The sequence below is a fragment of the Mixophyes fleayi genome, chromosome 3 (assembly GCF_038048845.1).
Source record: "Mixophyes fleayi isolate aMixFle1 chromosome 3, aMixFle1.hap1, whole genome shotgun sequence".
Classification (NCBI taxonomy): domain Eukaryota; kingdom Metazoa; phylum Chordata; class Amphibia; order Anura; family Limnodynastidae; genus Mixophyes; species Mixophyes fleayi.
This window is the reverse complement of record NC_134404.1, coordinates 99,522,737-99,545,838: the sequence shown is the minus strand read 5'-3', so window position 1 is coordinate 99,545,838 and position 23,102 is coordinate 99,522,737. Positions and strand designations below refer to the sequence as shown.

At 38.9% G+C, this 23,102-nt stretch overlaps 1 protein-coding gene across 6 annotated transcripts in view; it reads right to left on the bottom strand.

Moving 5' to 3' along the window:
- Positions 1–16,490: 16,490 nt before the first annotated feature.
- The window catches only part of SCHIP1 (schwannomin interacting protein 1), a 312,923-nt gene continuing 306,311 nt past the window's right edge, over positions 16,491–23,102 (bottom strand). For all 6 annotated transcript variants that reach the window (XM_075202061.1, XM_075202063.1, XM_075202062.1 and 3 more), the window contains 3 exons: positions 19,223–19,346; positions 18,367–18,460; positions 16,491–17,137 (listed from right to left, as the gene is read on the bottom strand). In XM_075202061.1, coding sequence (XP_075058162.1) covers positions 17,086–17,137; positions 18,367–18,460; positions 19,223–19,346 — 270 coding nt within the window. In that variant the 3' untranslated portion in view covers positions 16,491–17,085. The remainder of the gene's footprint in view (positions 17,138–18,366; positions 18,461–19,222; positions 19,347–23,102) is intronic.

The window sequence follows — 23,102 nt, the reverse complement described above, 5'->3', positions numbered from 1 at the left end:
TTTTTTTAAAAAAAAACAGCATTGTGAAACCATGAGTAGTGCGGACATCATCGAAAGATGCTGGAGAGAATAAAAATTCCTGCTTACAAAACCATTCTGATTACTATATCACTATATTATGCATTGTTTCGTTTTACATCTACACCCTTGGTATGCAGTATGTCTCAATACTATCCCAGCAAAAATCCACTAGGGCTTCTTCACCACTAAAATATAGAAACAACCTTTAAGACTGAAACCTACAGCAATTGAGTACATGGTTACTTGTTCATTATGTGACCTTAGTTCTTCTTTATGAAAACATTCCTTAAGATAGAGGAATTATTTACTATTCATTTAGAGTGATTTTAGGGTTTTTCCTGTTAATCAAGTTAATCTGTGCGACTGGTACAACTAATCAAAAGCACAAAATGAAATATATTTTAGTAGTTTTTATTTATATATGTTTTTTGTTGTTTTTATAATAAACTTTTAAAAGACCAAAACAATAGTTATGCAGCAAAATTATTTCTAGTAATTGTCAGAAGGTGTAATGTAATTATGGAAACCTAACACTAAGGGGCATATTCAATTCCGATCCGATCCGCGGTAACGCGCGTTACCGCGAAAAATGCGCACTACTGCCGTTAATACGGTATCGCAATAACGCGGATTTTCGTACGCAGCCCGAAAATCCACGTTATTGCGGTACCGTGGATTACATTCGCGGCCGTTCCGGCGCGATCTGCATTCGGGATCGGAATTGAATATGCCCCTAAGAATATTATCTAAAGTAAATGAATATGAGTGAGACTATTTCCACACTCCAAAGGCATTCAGCAACAAGGTATCTTGGTTTCTCTATTGCGATTTCTAGTTTGTGTGTGTGTTGTAGGATAGTTGGAAATATTGTGTAAGCTATCTAAAAACGTTTGTATAATACAGAAACCACAATGTCAATGGGATATTATAACACTTGCTATACATGCTACTTACTGTATTTCATGTGACCTGTTAACACTTGATTTACCCCCAGTTACTGACTGTTAGAGATTAAGGTAGAATGAAGCAAAATACTGAGTATTCAAAATGCCATCATTTTCACAGTGATTTCATGTATTATTTGCTTTACTAATTATTTATTTATAAAGAATTTTACCAGCCAGATATACATTAAGAGTTAGCTCTTCTGTTCAAGTATGTTCAGGTTATAGACAGAATGCATTAAGCATTCACAAAATATTCACAAACAATCACAAATATGCTTATAGAACTGCGGGACAGAAGTTTTGAAAATTCATAAGTAGCAGTTTAAAGTAACTCAGGTAGTTGTAACAAAAATGGGGAGCTCAGTAGAGGAAAGAAAAGTGTCCTTATGCAATTTAGTAACCAAAAATGGCTTCTGGAAGTAGATCTTGGGTGATAAGTGCTGTTAGCTGCAGGGGTAAGAAGTCTGTTCAGGTATTAGAGTAATTTGTCCAGAAAACTTTTGAAGGATAAACAGGCAAATTGTAATGTACATATGGACTTGAGGGACAGTCAATATATATCTGATACTGTCCCAAAAGTGGGTTTTGTAGTTACACAGCAAAATAAAATGGCAGATTGAGCTGTAAAGTGTATCAATTTGGGAGCTGTAACATAAACTACATCTTCTAAAGCTATAACAGGCATTAGCATCAGTTGTGTCATGGGCTTCCTGGCTGGGATGAGTTAGACAGAATTTGCTTCCATAGAGTAACTCCAGTTTGGATTACATTTCGGACTCTAAAGTATATACAACCAAACAAACACTTAGGGCTAGATTTACTAAGCTGCGGGTTTGAAAAAGAGGGCATGTTGCCTATAGCAACCAATTAGATTCTAGCTTTCATTTATTTAGTACCTTCTACAAAATGACAGCTAGAATCTGATTGGTTGCTATAGGCAACATCCCCACTTTTTCAAACTCGCAGCTTAGTAAATCTAGCCCTTAGTATCAAGCCATATGCCCAAGAATTTAAACTTGGATACTGCTTTTGGATGAAAATTGGAGTACAGCAGGTATATTACACTTAGCAAGATTAGCCTTTGTACCAGATAACATGAACACGGTTTTATGAGTATTCAAAAACAGTTTGTTTTGAGTTCTACCTGAGATTGTACTACATTGTTAAGGTTGGTACAGAATATGCTATTTCAGATAATTTTCCAAGAAACAAGAATAGATGCTTCCCCAATCTTAGAGCGTAGCCATGTTTCTGTGAGAGTTACAACTTTATGTTTATACATAAAGCACTAAGCCCTTAACTCACCCAGTTTAGACGATCAGACTGTGAATATTCATAAGTATGAAAGGGATGTTTTTTTGGGAACATGACAGGGACACTGTTAGCAGTGTTGGTATTTTAAGAAAAAGGAAGTTTGCAAGAATCTCTAGGAAACTAAGGCTTCCCATCTAGTAACAGTTGATGGATATAGAATCAAGCCTTCCCGGAGAAGCACAGACAGTAAAATGTATGTATGCATTTTACACAGTCTTGGGGGTAAATGTATCAATGTCCGGATCTTCAACTCCGGCGAGATCGGTGTCTTCAGCGCTTAAATTTAAAGTGGCACTGCCTTGTAAAGGGAACTTTCCCTTTACAAGGCAGCACCGCTTTAAATTTAAGCACTGAAGACGCCGATCTCGCCGGAGTTGAAAAATCCGGACATTGATACATTTACCCCCTGGAGTGGTAGGGCGGGTAGGAGTATGAATGTGGCACACTTGTATCCCAACTCAGCCTGTATTCATTTAACCCGCTCAAGCACTCCTCAAATTTTCTGGAAGGCTTAGGCTAGGTACATGCTACAGCAAAATTCTAACAATGCAATATTTTTAGCACTTTTTCCAAGGACAAGGGAAAAAAAAGTCCCAATCAGCATGACAATTCATGTGTATATACTATACATGTTGTACACGATTAACCTTCAGATCTGTGCTCTTCCTCTGTCATAACCATTGGCTGAATGGATGACAGCAGCTCCTGTCCGATACCACATTCACGTCCTCATTTCTGTCCTACCTGGTCCACCTGAGAAGTGCCGTGATCCAGAGTAGTGTGTACCCAGCCTAATGCTTGGCACTCCAACTCTTGAATTACAATCCTTGTGTTAGTGTAAGATGTTAGTTCATCCACTTCTTCATGCTGACCCAGAGCTGACCGTCCTTTGGTGATTTGAAGGCACAGCAGTGTGTGTGCAGTACTGTGTGTGTGTCTAGCTCTGTGTGTTTGCACACTGTCACAAAAAAAGTTAGCGGCTGTCAGCCCCAGAAAGCACCCCCTTCTTCCCACACTGGGTTCCCAGGGAGCACTTAGTGGTCAGAACATAAGGTATTTATTTTCTTTTGGATTTAGCCTTTGTAAATCTTGATATTTCTCTAGATTGGGAGCTCTTGAGAAACTGCTGGATGCAGAGAGATGAGGTGATGAATGGGGCTGTCCGAGGTGGAGTTTTGGCTAAAGATGCTGTGATTGGTGGCTGGTGCTGTCGGTCAGTAGAGCTTTGCAGTGTAAATGAGTGGAGGGCAGAGTTTCAGAACTAAAGAAGAAAGGTCACCTCCATTCTGCAGCCGAATATCCTGGATGAAGAAGGTGCACATTTACACTGGTAGGTGCACCAGTTGTCTCAGACCCTCCCGCCCCCAGAGTGCATACACACTGCAGAATTGGAACGACATCCTTCCATCGTTGAATAAGATTTTTAGTTCAGCTTAAAAATCTCATTCAACGACATTATGTGCTTTGGAACAATAATCGTTTCTCCTTGCAGCGTGCACACTAATGTGATATCGGGCCAACTGGTCGTTTATCATCTGATTGGCTTGATAATCAGCTGATAAAACAGTAGGCCATAGCTGGGTACACACTACAGAATTTTCCGACCAATCATCATCATTATCAACATTTATTTATATAGCACCGGTAAATTCCGTAGCGCTTTACAAATGGGAACAAACATTAATAAAACAATACTGGGTAATACAGACAGAGAGGTAAGAGGGTGCTGCTCGCAAGCTTACAATCTATAGGACAATGGGAGTTTGAAATACAAGAGTAAGTGCTACATCATATTGCATATTGGACCAGCTAGAATACAAAGGTCAAAAGTATTGAGTGGGCTGTGTGATCAGTCACACAGCAATGTTGTTCAGAGGGTTGTTGTCTTGTGTTAGCTGTGTAGAGGGTGGTAATAGGGTAACTTAGGGAGATTAAGAGGGTGGTTGAGGAATATTATAAGCTTGTCTGAAGAGGTGGGTTTTCAGAGAACGCTTATAGATTTGAAGACTAGAGGAAAGTCTTATTGTGCGAGGGAGGGAATTCCACAAAGTAGGTGCAGCCCGAAAAAGGTAACCATGTTAATGAAGAAAGCAATAAAAATAGATATTGATAGTGCTTGAAGAATCTGTACGAGTCTCAATTTATTGTCCTTCTACGGTTTGTCCAGATCATTTTTCTGACTTCATAATCATCATTATTGTTTACTTATATGGCACCATAGTTTCTGTAACACTTGACATATTTAACATTATTATTATTATTATTACCATTTATTTATATAGCGCCACTAATTCCGCAGCGCTGTACAAAGAACTCCCTCACATCAGTCCCTGCCCCATTGGGGCTTACAGTCTAAATTCCCTAACACACACACACACAACATGTAGGAGAACAGTAAGTATAATGAGAGGTGCTGCATACAATTGAGCAGAATCATAAATGCATGGATGCGATTTACATAACATATTGCATGTCATACAGAAAAATTCAACATCATTAGAGGACAGACATAAGACAGAGACATACGGACAGACATGAGACATAAGGACAGACAAGAGACATGAGGACAGACAAGAGACGTAAAGACAGACATGAGACAAGAGACATAAGGACAGACAAGAGACATAAGGACAGACAAGAGACACAAGGACAGACAAGAGACATAAGGACAGACATGAGACAAGAGACACAAGGACAGACAAGAGACACAAGGACAGACAAGAGACAGAAGAACAGACAAGAGACATAAGGACAGACGTAAGGACAGACATCCTCTGGCCGAGTGGGATTTAATCTGTGCCGTGTCAATACCTGCAGGTTTCTGCTGTTAGTTATCCAACCTCTGACCACATTAACTCATTGGCTTAGCTATGGGGTTTTCTAGATGTGGGATTCTGTCCTAAGGGTTTTGGTGAGCTCTATGTAAGTTTTTTAAGGATGGAACATGTGAGCCTTTTATATAGTTCAGTTACCATTTTTCCAAGAAAAGTCTTTGTTCTTCCCTGAAAAATGATGTGGTATAATGACAGCAAAGAATTCAGAATAAGGTTTGAAGCAATAAGTAAAGGGTCAATATAAGAAGTGATAGATTACTTTGGAAGGAGCTTTCTAGAAAGACATTCTCCCCACATTAATCTAAGGTACAGTTTTCTTCTGTTTTTCTGGGAATCACTAAGGTATTGTCTGAGCTATAGAAGTTTAAGGTAGAGGTTGGTATACAGGGGCGCACTTAAGGGGGTTCCCGTTGGCCACAAGCCCCCACACACACTCTGGAATCACAACAGGCTAATAGGAGGACACAGCTTCTGGGAACCTCTCTGTGTCTGCATTAAATAAACTATAACATGTTGTCTGTAATCTAATAACCATTTTTGTGGGAATCTGCTTATGTTTTATTGATCTTTTCTTCAAGAAAATGCACTCTGCTATTGTACTTATTGATTTTTATGCTCTAGTGTATTTTTTTACTTATGTTTTGGATCTAGTGTTTATCTGTGACTTAGAATAAAAATTGCATAAAGTCAATTACCTGTGCTCCTCTGCAGTATATTGGCTGCTGGGAGTGGTGTGAAGAAATGGATGAGAAGCTGTAACACAAATTGTCATTTTTTTTATTTCAATTGGATGTGAGAGGAGATTAATGTTAATTTTGTAGAGTTAGAATTATATTAATTTGATACGATAGTCAAGATGGATTATAAATGTAAAATAAGTTCATATTAATGTGTTTTTATTTCACTTACATTATTACTTTTATACACATTGTTTTGTAATCCTTTTAATATTGCAGCAAGTGATTTTTTTATTTTTGTCCGAAATCAAGCCTCTAGAAATGCTTGTATACTAGTATAGGGAAACACATATATTTAAAAATAAAATATCTATTTGAAAAATATTATCTACTCAACTATTTAAGTCACAAGGCGAAGAGACTGTCTCTATTATGAAAGGAAAAGCAAATGTAAATGCTGATCCAAAAATACACTATATGCGAACAATACAAAAATCTATTATATACAGTGTATCAGGGGAGGGCTGGCAAATTTTAGCCTTGGGGGCAAGACTCAACTCAGCAGCCTATTAGGAACATTTTAAAGGAAAAAAAATGCAGGTGGGTGGTCCAAAGATAGCCCACTATGGGACCGGCCCCAGCCCAGCCTGCCGCTGTAGAGCATATTTTTGGATGAGCATTTAAATGTACACTTCCTTCCTTAATTTATACTGTTTTTTCACTTTCTGACTTAAAATAAACCTGCATTAATTTACAATCAGTACTCTAACCACATAGTGTATTATGTTTCTATTCACTTCCCTAAAGTGAAACTAGCCTTCCCAGCAACAAAATAGAGAGAACACTGAGATCTTGGCACCGGTGAACCGCGACCCTAGTGCACTCCGTGATGAACACATCTTAGGGGTTATGGTCATCCACAAATGTAGTGTGGCCGCAGCACTGTCTGTGCGCTGACGCTGCATGCGCAGCTACATTGAGTGTGCTGACTTTGTACTGTGTGGAATAGAAGTTGGAGAACTATGCAGAATACGAGCTTAGTACGTTGCAGAATAGGAGTTGTAGTACTGTGCAAAATAGGAGCAGTAGTACTGTGCAAAATAGGAGCAGTAGTACTTTGCAGAATAGGAGCTGTAAAACTGTGTAGAATAGGAAGTAGTACTGTGTAAAATAGGAGCAGTAGTACTTTACAGAATAGGAGCTGTAGAACTCTGCAGAATAGGAGCTTAGTACTGTGCAGAATAGGAGTTGTAGAACTATGCAGAATACAAGCTTAGTACTTTGCAGAACAGGGGTTGTAGTACTATACAGAATAGAAGCTTAGTACTTTGCAGAATAGGAAGAAGTACTGTGCAAAATAGGAGCAGTAGTACTTTGCAGAATAGGAAGAAGTACTGTGCAAAATAGGAGCAGTAGTACTTTGCAGAATAGGAGCTGTAGAACTCTGCAGAATAGGAGCTGTAGAACTCTGCAGAATAGGAGTTGTAGTACTGTTCAAAACAGGCATTGTAATACTGTGCAGAATATGAGTTGTATAACTGTGCAGAACAGGAGTTGTAGTATTGTTCAGAAAAGGAGTCGTAGTATTGTGCAGGATAAAAATGTACAGTCATGGCCAAAAGTTTTGAGAATGACATAAGTATTGGTTTTCACAAAGTTTTCTGCTTCAATGTTTTTAGACCTTTTTGTCAGATGTTGCTATGGTATACTGAAGCAAAGTTACAAGCATTTCATAAGTGTCAAAGGCTTTTATTGAGAATTACATTAAGTTTATGTAAAGAGACAATAATTGCAGTATTGAGCCTTCTTTTTGAAGACCTCTGCAATTCTCCCTGGCATGCTGTCAATCAACCTCTTGGTCCACATACTGACTGATGAATCTGATAAGGGACTCATCAGAGAAAATGACTTTATCCCACTCCTCAGTAGGCCAATCCATGTACCTTTTGCAGAATATCAGTATGTCCCTGATGTTTTTCCGGGAGAGAAGTGGCTTCTTTCCTGGCCTTCTTGACACCAGGCAATACTCCAAAAGTCTTCACCTCCATGTGTGTGCAGATGCACTCACACCTGCCTGCTGCCATTCCTGAGCAAGCTCTGCACTGGTGATGCCCCGATACCGCAGCTGAATCATCTTTAGAAGGCGGTCCTGGCACTTGCTGGACATTCTTGGGGCCCTGAAGCCTTCTTCGCAACTATTGAACCTCTCTCCTTGAAGTTCTTGATGATCTGATAAATGGTTGATTTAGGTGCAATCTTACTACAAGCAATATTTTTGCCTGTGAACCCCTTTTTGTGCAAAACAATGATGACTGCATGAGTTTTCTTGCAGATAACAATGGTTAACAGAGGAGGAACAATGATTTCAAGCACCACCCTTCTTTTAAAGCTTTCAGTCTGTTATTCTAACTCAATCAGCATGACAGAGTGATCTCCAGCCTTGTCCTCGTCAACACTCTCACCTGTGTTAACGAGGGAGTCACTGACCTGATGTCAGCTGGTTCATTTGTGGCAGGGTTGACATGCAGTGGAAATGTTGTTTTTGGGATAAAGTTCATTATCATGGCAAAGAGGGACTTTGAAATTAATTGCAATTTATCTGATCACTCTTCATGACATTGTGGAGTATATGGAAATTGCCATCATAAAAAATGAGGCAGCAAAATATTTGTGTCATTCTCAATTTTTTTTAGCCATGACTGTAGTACTCTCCAGTTATATACTGGAAGCAGTAATATTGTATTAAGCAAGATATATATAGGAGCAATGATATATATTGCGACTAACAGTTATGGCTATTGACAACAAGTTGTACATACTAGGATATCACTGCGCTATTTAGATATGCTGAGCTAATACTGATGTGGGAATTGTAATGGAATACACACACTCTACTGGAATACACACATACATGAGTAAGTTATGTATACACATTTAAGAGATCAATAATGGACACAACAAGAGAGATATGTTCCAATTGGGGCACTCATGAGATTACAATTTATACCTTTATTGTATTATTATTAAAATTAAATGATTTGCCTAAACATCCCAGCAGTGAAATATAAAAGCCTTGTGAAAACATGATTATTGTGATTTAAAATAACAATACATCTCAAAATTGCAAAAAATACCGTTATCTGTAATATTGTCTATACAGAAAAAACATCCCAGATGAATTTTGGGATTTATTTCAGAATAAACATAGTCAGTATTTCTTAATATGTCTTCTTGAAGACACTTTTTCAAGCTAATTTAAACTGGAGGCCACTGAGCAGCTGCTGAAGACGACCACTGCAGAAGGTACACTCTTTGTCCACACATTATAATAAAAGAAATAATACATGTATTTTGTGAAAGTGGCTAATATTCGCAAAACAAAACTAATTAAAAAGAAAAATGTGAATATTTTTTAGTGTATGATGCCGATAATTTAAAAAGATATTTACTCAATTATGATACCAAAAGAAAAGCCCCTTCTGTCCAAAAACAAAATTACCGGTAAAGCCAATCTTTGTCTACTTTTTGGACCTCCAAACGGCAAGTCCAGGTGTGTGGTGATGTGATTCACATCATCATAGCCCCAATACCTACTGTGCAATGACCGGTCATCAATACCTCACCCTCTTTATTAGATGGAGAGGTGGGATTCGGTAGGATGACAAGCTCTCTCGGGAGGACTATTAAAAATTGTGAAGTCTCCCGCACGGTCCAGGAGAGTAGACAAGTGTGGCCAACACAGTGTGAAAATAGGAAAAAGGGTGGGAGTCCCTGAGGTACAATTTGGATGCAGACACTGTAGGTTATTTTTATTTTTACTTTTGTTACATTTCAGATCCAATGTTATCACGTATCATTATGTTATCATGGCTGCTCCAACACCTGAGATGATTTGACCTCAAGCAGAATATCCTGTATCACTTGCAGCAATTCAATGCCTCTTAAGAGGAATTTTTATAGCAATTTTATTCATATTTGTGTTATGTCTTTCTGATATGTCATGGTCTTTTGGAGTTTCTACAGGTGAGCCTGAAGATTCCCTATTTGTTACAAATAAAACAAAGAGCAATACTTAGTGTTTTACGTGGGATGATCTTTGGACCACAAATTCTTGGGTTACCACAGTGTCTTGGATGAATATCCTCTACCACTTCCAGGAAAAAGTTGACGTTGCATTAGATGTTTAGAGGAAATTTTGATAGATGTAATTATATAGTTTCTTGTCACTGAAATTTCCAGTGTATGAACTTTGAGGAAGTGTTTAGTCTATCTCAGTAATAGAACTATTACCTGGCACACTTCCTCCCAGGATCTCTCAACTGATTTTATTTAGGAAATCCTTGGGGGATTTAAAATGGATTTTGTCCCTTGAGGTTGATACACCTCAAGAAACTTTACTTTATAAGTGTTTAGGCGAAATGAGTCATTGTGCATTAATAAGCTCTGATTTTACGCTACAATCCAGAGTTCTGCTTCTAGTTATGAAGTGCACTTTTTGCATTACTCCGTAATGCTTTTGTTAGGCAGGCTGCACCTGAATACTACAACTCACCGAGGTGTATAGGACTCTATAAGAGCCTGGAAGTATAGCACCTGGGATTAGACCAGCAGCGGAACTACTGCCACAGGAGTGGGTGCAGCTGCTAAGGGGTCCGAAGGGGAGGTGGGCCTCTGTGTCACCCTCCTGAGGCACCCGCTCTCTGTAACACCACCTCTTACACCAATTGTGGTTAAGCACACCAAATAGATAAAGAAATTAGGCTTATTTATATTTATATTTGTAGCCTATAGTCTCAGTTTCAGCAGAGTTGGCAACGAGGTTGTTTGTTATCTCCCCTGGGCTGGTTCCCACATTGCTGCTGCTCAAAAGTAGAGCCAGAAGAGGATTGTGAATGCCTCCAGTTAAAGTACAATAATCAAGTCCAATAAGCAATTAATATCACCTCAACGCATCTCGTTTCTAATGAAACATCAGGAGGAAAAGAGAGATCCTGCTGTACGGCTGGGATTAAATTATACGTGCCACCAATTTGAATCCTCGTACATCTGCACATGTGCAGGCTCGAAATCAGCACAAGATACAGTCAGGTCATTAATGCACCTGCATCTGGTTCAATCTGATTGAGCATACTGTATGCACATGCTTAGTCAGAGTGAGATCTGGGGAATTTGGAGGCTAAGTCAACACCTTGAACTCTTTGTCATGTTCCTCAAGCCATTGATGAGCATTTTTTGCAGTGGGGCAGACAGTATTATCCTGCTGAAAGAGTCCACTGACGTCAAGGAACACTTCCGCCTCACAGCACTGGAGTCATGAGTTCGATTCCCGACTAAAGTCTTATCCGTGTTGACTTTGTATGTTCTCCCCATGTTTGCGTGGACTCCCTTCAGGTACTCCAGATTCCTCCCACACTCCAAAAACATACTTGGCTGTGATCAAATTGACACGAGAGTGTGTGTGTTATGGAAGGTAGACTGTAAGCTTCTATGGGGCAGGGGCTGATGTGAGTGCTGCGGAATTAGTGGCGCTATGTAAATGATGATCATGATGAATGCCAGGACCCAAGGTTTCCGAGCAGAACATTGCCTAGAGCATCACACTGCCTCTGCCCCCACCTTTCTATCATAGTCAACATTAACATTTTCATCAGTTTGGACCAGATGGGCTAGCCTTTACTCCTCACGCCTTGGGCGCCCATGAGTGTCACTGTTTCACCAGTTGTTCTTCCTTGGACCACTTTTAGTAGGTACTAAAATATGCATACAGGGAATACCCACAAGACCTGCCATTCTGGAGATGCTCTGAATTTGGCCATTCTAAGGGGGGTATTCAATTGAGGGCGGGATCGCCGAAAACCCCACGCTCGAAAAATATTACCGTTAATACGGTAATCCTGCGCGTAAATACCGTTAATACGGTAATTTACTCGCTTGGTTTCAGCTCGCAGCTCAGGGAGCCTCACATTTATCATCTACAATATTCTAGTATAGAGGATTGGACTCAATGACTGGAAAGTATCCTGGTCATGTGACTGCAAAGCAACCCTAAAAACATCAAACCTCTAACATCATGGTTGTTGGGTGCACTGTGTGTGCAGAAACAATAATTTGCTCCCCCCGCCTGGAGTTCTCTGTACACCCTCCCCCCATTCTCTCTCTCCACTGCCTCCAATTCCCTCTGCTTTGTAACCCTCTTCCCCTTCCTTGTAAATGTTTTACACCCCCGTCAATTGAGGCCCTGTATTGTCCAGTTTATGTTATCTAATAATTCCAAGTATGAATCTGCGATGCTAATATATAGCACACACCACATAATTATGTCACAGTGCTGTCACTTCAGAAATGATTACTGAATATAGTAGACTGTAGAAAGCTGCGCTAAAGGGACTATACTGCTCTGTTTATGCGACAAATACACATTCAGGAAATGTATTTTGTGCCTGCAAAGAATTGAAATCGCCTGTTCTATTTTTCTTTATCATGCAAATAACCCACTTTTGCATGGAAACTATATTCCAGATTTTAACATTACCCATCAAAATATTACAGAAAAATTGCACTAAGCAATTATATTGAACAATATTAATACTACTGCAGAAACACGTAATTTAGATTTTTTTTTTTTATATTTCTCCTTTTTATTATACAGTCTGAAGATTCTTTCATATGGGAATTATAATTTGTGGTTTGAATGGACTTCACATGGGTATATATTGGGCATTCACAAAGACATACTTAATAAGCACTCCACAGGGTACATTCAGATTCTTTCTGTCTTTTCAAAGCTCTCCATGTATAAAACAATACAAATAACTATTATTCTACTTCAGAATCCACTCAGAGTGCATTCATCTTGGAAAACGCTCAAGTGGAGCTCAGATGGCATCTCTCCATAAATACCACAGAAAATGAAGGTTCTGACATCCTAAAAGAGCATAGTCAAGGTCAGACTGAGGTTAAACGATTTACAAGGACCCAATGTTGAAAATATTTTATGCTATGTAGCACTATAAATACAGTCTGAGGACCTGAGTCATAAAGGAAAGTACGGAAAAAAAGTAAATGTTCTCTGGGACAACCATGTTACAATGCAAGGGGTGCAAATTAGTTTATTATTCTGCATATACGCTAAATACTGATTTCATGCAGAACACAAATACTTGACAGCTTTATTTTTACACTGAACTTTAAAGTTGATCTAGGACATGCCCTTACCCCAACTATAAATCTGTCCCCACATTTTAAAATGTACCTTCCCCTCCAATGCAACATGGTTTTGTCCAGGTGCAAAGTTAATCCTGCTGATATGTTATTACTGATAATCTTTCTGTGATGAAATGTATTGTTTTCACTTATTATTGTGATTAAGGGTAATGTGCGGCCATTTTGAAGGTTACAGGGCAGCACTGCCTTAGTGTAACATTTATAGATTGGAAAAAAGTAAACTGGTGCCGAACCCAATCACTCGGAGGGTATTGCAAACCCACAGCAAGAAGTGAATACATACAAGAGTGAAACAAGAGGCAGTACACAATCAAATTGCAATGCAAAGAATTGTATTGTTTTGAAACAAAACCAATAAACGTACATTATAGCAGAAAGGACTTATGCCTGATTGGTCTGTCACCGCCTCCGCTCTGCTAAATGTCAATACCTCTCTCTTTCCACACAGTACAAAACTTTGAATTGTAATTTGATGGTCTGCTACATTTTTTTTGCATGCATACAATATGGACGTATTTGGTTAATGATTTTGCAATATTAGAGGCCAACAATGCCACTTCACCCACATTTTATGTATACATCTTATTAGGGCCTGCATGACTAGTGGTAAAATCCTCTGGCAAACTGTTGTGCCTACCCCTATATAGTACAGTCATGGCCAAAAGTTTTGAGAACACAAATATTATTTTTCACAAAGTCTGCTGCCTCAGTTTTTATGATGGCAATTTGCATATACTCCAGAATGTCATGAAGAGTGATCAGATGAATTGCAATTAAGTTCAAAGTCCCTCTTTGCCATGACAATGAACTTTATCCCAAAAACAAACATTTCCACTGCATTTCAGTCCTGCCACAAAAGGACCAGCTGACATTAGGTCAGTGATTCCCTCGTTAACACAGGTGAGAGTGTTGACGAGGACAAGGCTGGAGATCACTCTGTCATGCTGATTGAGTTAGAATAACAGACTGGAAGCTTTAAAAGAAGGGTGGTGCTTGAAATCATTGTTATTCCTCTGTTAACCATTGTTATCTGCAAGAAAACTCATGCAGTCATCATTGCTCTGCACAAAAAGGGGCTCACAGGCAAGGATATTGATTGCTGCTAGCAAGATTGCACCTAAATCAACCATTTATCGGATCATCAAGAACTTCAAGGAGAGAGAGGTTCAATAGTTGTAAATAAGGCTTCAGGGCACCCAAGAACATTTAGCAAGAGCCAGGACGTCTCCTAAAGTTGATTCAGCTGTGGGATCAGGGCCATCAGCAACGCAGAGTTTGCTCAGGAATGGCAGCAGGCAGGTGTGAGTGCATCTGCACACTCAGTGAGGCGAAGACTTTTGGAGGATGGCCTGGTGTCAAGAAGTTCAGCAAAGAAGCCACTTCTCTCCAGGAAAAACATCAGGGACAGTCTGATATTCTGCAAAAGCTACAGGAATTGGACAGCTGAGGACTGGGGTAAAGTCATTTTCTCTGATGAATCCCCTTTCAGATTGTTTGGGGCATCTGGAAAAACACTTGTCTGGAGAAGGAAAGGTGAGCGCTACCATCAGTCCTGTGTCATGCCAACAGTAAAGCATCCTGAGACCATTTATGTGTGGGCTTACTCACAATACTGCCTAAGAATACAGCCATGAATAAAGATTGGTACCAAAAACATCATCCAAGAGCAACTTCTCCCAACCATCCAAGAACAGTTTGGTGACAAACAATGCCTTTTCCAGCATGATGGGGCACCTTGCCATAAGGCAAAAGTGATTACTAAGTGGGGATTAAAACATCAACATTTTGGGTCCACGGCCAGGAAACTCCACAGACCTTAATCCCATTGAGAACTTGTGGTCAATCCTCAAGAGGCGGGGGGACAAACAAAAACCCACAAATTCTGACAAACTCCAAGCATTGATTAGACAAGAATGGGCAGCCATCAGTCAGTATATGGACCAGAAGTTGATTGACAGCATGCCAGGGTGTATTGCAGAGGTCTTCAAAAAGAAGGGTCAACACTGCAAATATTGACTCTTTGCATAAACTTAAATGTTATTGTCAATAAAAGCCTTTGACACTTATGAAATGCTTGTGATGTTACTTCAGTATACCATAGCAACATCTGACAAAAAGGTCTAAAAACACTGAAGCAGCAAACTTTGTGATAACCAATACTTGTGTCATTCTCAAACTTTTGGCCATGACTGTACTTGGTAAGTGTAGAGATGACCGGTCTGCATCGGGAGCATATGTAGTTACTGATGGTGGTGACAGTAGGCAGCTGTCCACCACTGATGCACCAAATAAGACTTTATATAATGTTGTACCCAAAAGTAAAGGCTTCATTAAGCATGTAAGGATAGGGCTATATCAGTGATACTTCAGGTCACAGCCATAGGCCTCATACCCACTGGTGTAAATTTTGTGCATTGTACTAGTATTTTTAACAAATGTAAAATGCACAAAACAGAGTCTGAAAATAGAAACCATTGTTTTCAATAACCCTGTACCCACTCACATATGTTACTCACATTTGGATGTAGGGCCTGCTCCCTTTAATGTGTTTCATGCAAGTTAAAACAAACTGAGGTCAATATAGAGAGACCAACAATAACCTCCCAAACACAAGTAAAGCAATGAAAATTAACCACCACTGGGCAGCTGGCCTAAAGCAGTTATTGCTGGATCTAATTGTATTTTTCTATGACATAGCAATAACCTTCTCCTTCAGTGCTGGGTGCTTTGTCTTCAGGGACAGGCTCTAGTTTATGGATGCAGTCATACGATTCCTCATACATGTTAGGGTGAGTTACCAAGATTATTTTATTTGTATTAATGGATACAGGACTCATTTTAGAATATTTAACCCCTTCCTGCAGAATGATCTTTATAAAGTACCATACTTTGTGATATCACTATCCTCGGCCTGCTGTTCAGAAGAATCAATTTAAAGAGGTTGATTGATCGCTCCAGGAAACACGGTCATTGCATTACTTGTCAATGATAAATTGGGGGTCCAATCAGGGGGAGGGAAATATACAGCTTGTTCCTTAAGATCACTGCATATAACAAGCTGTGATTTGTCAGCAGTATGTCTAACAACACAATACAGTTTGTATATACATTTCTTGTCTGTTACCAGTGGACTTGGGACTTCTACAGTTACAGTTGGGGAAAGGTGTCTTGTGGATTAAAGGGGAAGCTATTCAGGAAATTCTATTGCTTATGTTTATTTTTGTTGCCCTTTGATAGTGCACGGGATCTGTGGTTTACATAAAACTGTATCCAATGCACAGACTTAAACTTGTGACATGTCCTATCCAAAGGCAACAAAAATCAGCCAATCTAACCAGACAACAGAATCTTCTGAAGGTGGAGTTTTCCTTTAAAAAGATCTTTGAGAGTTGTTTGAAAAAAACCAAACTTTAGTCTGTCATGTGTGTTAAATACATAGATTATGGCAGCCAAAAGACCGAAACATACAAAACAAATGTTTAAAGTTTATTTTACATATTTGTACATAAAACTTTTGAATGTGACTTTTCTTTTTAATCCAATTGAATAATATAATAGCACATCTAAAAATGGAGAAGTCAGATCATCAACATTCACAAAATGTTGACAACTGATTGAATTATACAAGATACAGAAAGCTACAAGTTTACGATGAGGCAGGCAAGTAGTTGTTGACTTGTTTAGCACCGTCAATACCATTGTGTTTGAGAACTACAGTGAAGAATAAAAGGTAGTTATCATAGGTAAAATACTGATCAACTTAACATTTTGCAAATTAAAAAAAATAAATACAATTTGTAACTATTATCTGTCTCTTTATCCATATTCTGTAATGGAGTAAGTACTGTACATATATAGTTTCTTAATAAAATGCCTGTTATTAAGTGGCACAAGTAAAAAGTTAAAATAAATTAGGAAGCAGAGGCCAAGTCACTGGACGAGAAGCTTCAGACAAAGACTAACACTGATTTTCCTTGTGTATCATCTTTAGTATCAGCATTTTGACAACCACAAAAGCAAAATAAAAGTTTAGCTTTTTTTTTCCCTAGTGTTCAATGGCTTTTTGCTTTATTTTGTAGGCATCTTCTCTGCCATGTGCTTCTGCTGACTTTCAGCATGTCTGTAAGAGAGGGGATAAAACAAATGTGTTAGTGGGATCATTACCTTCTGCAGCTCCGAACACTACCGAAGTCACAATAAAAACCATTCTGGGAACTGATGACATTATAATAAAAACATACAGAGGAACTGGAGAGGTGTTAATACTAAGAATCACTAAACAGCTCAGGTAGCCTAAAAATTAAATAAATAACATGAGTTTAGGGTTGAGTTCTAAGAAATACTTTTTATTTCCCTTCAACATCCAGCACACACTGCTGACATATTAACTGGGTAAATGTGTAAGCCCAACCCCCACTATCTTTTATCCAAAGCAAAACACGTGACCATGTATTTTAACTAAATAAATAATAGAAGCCAATTCTCAATAATAATAAGTGCAAAACTGAAAGCTTTTAATGGGTGTGTAATGATAGCCTAGTTGCATACAGAAAAGCCACAAGAACAGCATACAAGTTAATTTAGATGCATACTACATTTACAAGTTACAATTATGTTGCATACAACAAATGACAAATGTCACTGCACTTCTTCTGTTAGATTACGCAATAAAAAATGTACTTACATTTTTCCTAAGTCATTTACAATTATTGTATTTGTATAGGTTTAAAGGTTTGTCTAAATGCAGTTCAGTATTGAAACCACTAGATGGCAGTGTCATACAATAGTTTAACAGTCCTATACCAGTATTTCTACAGAACATCTATGTTTATCATCTTTCAGGCCAGGTCTGAGCAAGAGACAGGAGCCTAAAAAGGCAAAAATGAAACCGGCTTTAGACGTCCCCTGTCCCGCCCACTGCGACACCCTGACTGCTGTAACCACGGACTGAACAGTTTCCTTTTCTCTCCTACAGGTAATTCAGTTCTAGGACAGGAAACTGAATGCGGTCAGCTTGTTACATTACTAGCCGACAGCATTAAAATCTGGAGTGCAGTGGAGAAGAACCATAGGTACTGCACTGATAGTACATGGAGGAAGTTGTAGAAGTAGTCAGCAGGGAGTGGCCTCCACACTGCACAGTTTGGCCACCATGCAGTAAGATCTGTATTGTACACTTGTCACCAAGGAATAGGCTCTGTATTGTAAGCCAACCACCAGCCCATTAGCTCTGTACGGTACTAGCTATAGAAATGGTTCTTTCTGTATAGTGATCAAGGGAATGGGCTGTGCAGAGGCTCACATTGCTGATATACTGTGTATGACGCACAGAGAACAGTATTGTTTTACCTAGTTAAGTCTTCAATATCTACAAGCATTGCATCTTGTTCCATGTGCAATTCATCACGGATGAGAAGAAGTTGAACCAGTTCTTCATTCAAGCCTGAAAAAATAGTCTGCATTAATGTTTCACATGGCAGTAAACCAATAAAACTAGTAATCGTAAGGATTTTTATCACTGTAAAGTAAACGTTACAAACAATGAATGGCTCAAGTTAAAGTGTGTCCCCCCCCTTCCCCCCCAGGCATATTATAATATGATTTTCAGTATACACAGAGAATACACATTATTGTGAGGGGGGCGTGGGGAATGTGCTGAACACCAACGTCATTGGTTAATTAATTGGTTATGCTAATTAAACTAACATGACCCTGCTCTACTGATACTTGGGAATGGAGAAAACCGGTCCTACAATAACCAAACTGTAATAGTAAAGTCACTACTAAGGCTACATAAGCCCATTATATCCCTGGTCTGCTCCATACAGCTGGGTTTTCCAGGGCTCCATGGTTAAGACACCAAATCGGTCCTGTGTGGTAGAGGAGGTGTTTGAGGAGGACGACCAATGAGAAGCTGCTGTAATGGAGACTGCATCCTCTCGCTTACAAAACGCCGTCACAGCCATTCTAAAGAGGCCAACTTAAATGCTGTGCCGGTGAGGTGGTAATACAGCTTCAAAGATAAACACCTGGTAATTTCACTTTAAGTCTAGATGTCCTGTATTGTTTGAAGTGCACAGAACATTTACTTCTCAAGAAAGCACGTTTTATTTTATGTGGGATCTAGGGAATATATCCTACATAACAATACATTGTTTGTACTGCAGCTGTAGTTTTACATTTACTGAAAAAATCGATGACTTACTTTCAATTTGAGAGTGAAGATCGTTCACAATCACTTGTAACTGCCCAATCGTCATATCCCTCAGATCAGTAGGCTTTAAGCTCCTCTTCATTAAGCATTCACTAATGTGAGGCATGTGCGGCAACTACAAGTGATAATACAATGTATTATAAGAGGTCAAATATTTGTGCAAGCACAGCAACTTTCAGCCAGCAGATGGCAGCAGAAACTCATGTAAAGCTTTCTGTTAAAAAACAAACAAATTATAACAATTACTATTTAAAATGAACTAGAAGAGGAGTCATGATCATTTATTTATATGGCGCCACTAATTCCGCAGCGCTGTACAGAGAACTCACTCACATCAGTCCCTGCCCCATTGGGGCTTACAGTCTAAATTCCCTAACATACACAGACAGACAGACAGACAGACAGACAGACAGGGAGACAGGGAGACAGGGAGACAGGGAGACAGAAACTAGGGTCATTTTTTTGATAGCAGCCAATTAACCAAATAGTATGTTTTTGGAGTGTGGGAAGAAACCGGAGCACCCGGAGGAAACAACATACAAACTCCACACAGATAAGGCCATGGTCGGTAATCAAACTCAGGACCCCAGTGCTGTGAGGCAGAAGTGCTAGCCAGTATATCTGCAACATGTGTGTAATCAGATTATGCTATAAAGATCAGCATTTCAGGAGTTATTTATAGTTAGGGTTTGTGCAAAAATTGGGCAAAGCTAGGCGGATGCATAGAGTGCCTATTATTAGGGTGCACCTAAAACACTGTACAAGTGATGTTATGTGACTCATTTAGTGTTTTTAATGCCACCCACAGCACAGTCACATGGAGCACCCACCACTGGCATGAAGGAGAAGAAGCACTGTCGGTTTCTGGTCATCAATGAACTAAACTAAACCAAGAGTTTCATGCTTGGCAAAGTCAAGCGCCACACTCCCAGCAGGGGGCGCCACATCTGAGTGGGAGGGGAAGCGGTTGCTGCTTAAGGCGCTCACAGGGCCTGCGCCAGCCTTGTTTATACTGCAGATCTTGGGCAAGAACACACATCAGTTTAATGAGATCTCAGCAGCTTGTACAATCTGCCGGACACATGACGGTTATCGATTTACAAACAGGCCCCAATGTGATGTCCCCCATTTCAGATATATATATCTATCTCTATCTCATATATATATATGATGAAGTTCTCTGTTTGAACGAAACGCGTTGAGGCCTTTATTACTACACTATCCTGGTATACACCACCACACTCTGGGAGCTATAGATCCTATCCTACACTAAGCTTTTGTATGGAGCCTATGGAGGGACGTCTATAAGTACCAATAGGAGATGTAACAATTTACCAGCAATCCTGCCTATATATTACAGATAAGCTTTTATATTTTATCTGCATTGTGAGTTTGCATTTTATAAATTTATCTGTTTATTAAATTTTCTATAAAATACTACACCATATGGCTTTTTCATATATTCTCTCCTAATGACAAGCGGATGAGATTGGTGTTGCGGCTGGGTTTATTATTAGAACATACTATATATATTTCCATATTACTGCGGCTGAGGGAGACATGATGGAGCATCATATGTCAGAATGACCTAGGAGCCACGATACAGATAAGCGGTTTTTATATTTCTATCTGGTACGCACACCATCTTAATACTTACTGTATGATGTTTCAGTTGTTACACGCTGATTAAGTACCGATTTTCGGCCTATTGGTATATGAAGACCTTTGCGGTGTTCTATATAGACATTTATTGGATATATTGTCTGGACTGTTCTGTGCTTATTGTGCATTGTACACCTATTTGTCATTTATATTCTGTATGCACCTGAAGGCGCCGTCCTTCTTTACCCATTGTACTAATTATATATATATATATATATATATATATATATATATATATATATATATATATATATATATATATATATATATATATATATATATATATATATATATATATATACACACATATACACACACACATACACACACACACATACATATACACACATACATACACACTATCATCAACAACATTTATTTATATAGCGCCAGCAAATTCCGTAGCGCTTTGCAATTGGGAACAAACATTAATAAGACAATACTGGGTAATACATACAGACAGAGAGGTAAGAGAACCCTGCTCGAAAGCTTACAATCTATAGGACAATGGGAGTTAGAAACACAAGGGCATGTGCTACATCATATTGCACAATGGACCAGCTAGACTGCAAAGGTAAAAGTACTGAGTGGGCTGTGTGTGTTGCAATGTTGGTCAGAAGGTTGTTGTCTTGTGTTAGCTGTGTAGAGGATGGTAATAGGGTAATCTAGAGAAATTAAGATGGTGGTTGAGGAATATCATAACCTTGTCTGAAGAGGTGGGTTTTCAGTGAACGCTTGAAGGTTTGAAGACTAGAGGAAAGTCTTACTGTGCGTGGGAGGGAATTCCACAAAGTAGGTGCAGCCCGGAAAAAATCCTGTAACCGAGAATGGGAGGATGTGATGAGAGTGGAGGAGAGACGTAGATCTTGTGCAGAACGGAGGTGTCGAGTAGGGAGATATTTCGAGACCAGTGAGGAAATGTATGTCAGTGCAATTTTGTTGATGGCCTTGTATGTTAGTAGAAGAATTTTATATTGGATTCCTTGAAATACAGGCAGCCAATGTAGAGACTGACAGAGTGGCTCAGCAGAGGAATAACGGTTTGTAAGGAAAATCAATCTAGCCGCTGCGTGCAAAATAGCTTGTAGGGGTTCGAGTCTGACTTTGGGAAGACCAGTGAGGAGGGAATTGCAATAGTCGATGCGGGAGATGAGTGCACGAATTAATGTTTTTGCGGTGTATTGTGTCAGAACGAAACGAGTTAAAAAAGCCAATGGTTGCATATTTCATTTACTATATTGTCGGTATGCTTTGAACTATATATGATTATCTGACTTTTGAACTGGTGAAACACGTTTGTACCCTGGGGGATCGTCTAACAGCTTGTGGATTGAGGACTGCAGAGTGTCAGCTGCCAAATTACGCTCATTATTTCACGGTGCATTTGAAAGGAGATTCTGCATTACAGCAGCCCTATCAGACATCGATTTGCTGTTCAGGATTTGCTGCAATTTGGGCTAGTACAGGTATTGAGTGACACATTTTACAACTAAGCGTTCAGAAGTGGATTCAGTACTGTGGGTGGTTGTGGAAACTTCCCCGCCGCTGTGGTTACCTGAGAATGGGAGACGCCGCTGTGTGTTTATCAGAGGCTTTACACTTATACCTCATCTGGAGTGGACTATACACTAAGCTGCTATCTTACCCAACGCACCACAAAATCTATGTAATCTGTACATTGCAGGACTGGGGCGACAAAACACAATCCTGATAAGTATACGATCCTCCCATGTGGGTTTACGTTAATTCTAAGTTTCATCAATATATATATATATATATATATATATATATATATATATATATATATATATATATATATATATATATATACATATATATACATACATACATATACATACATACACATTTTATCTACATCAGTGCTATATCAGAGACATAATTGTACAAATTAAATGGTCACAACTCAGCGTCTATGCTAATGATGCTTCAGTGTGGGTACTAAAGGACTTTTACTTTATTCACAACTGTTATATTGTTGCTAAAATATGATTATGTGCTAAACATTTGGCGTAATAGTTTTATATATATTTATGCATTTTTTCATAGCAGTGTACACTGAGGGGTTAAACTATATTTGATATAATAATATTGTTATTTTAGTAGCAAAAAAAATATTTTCTAGATTAGAAGGTGGACTTTATGTACATTTTGTTTAATAATAATTGAATTTGCATTTGGTTTTTATTGT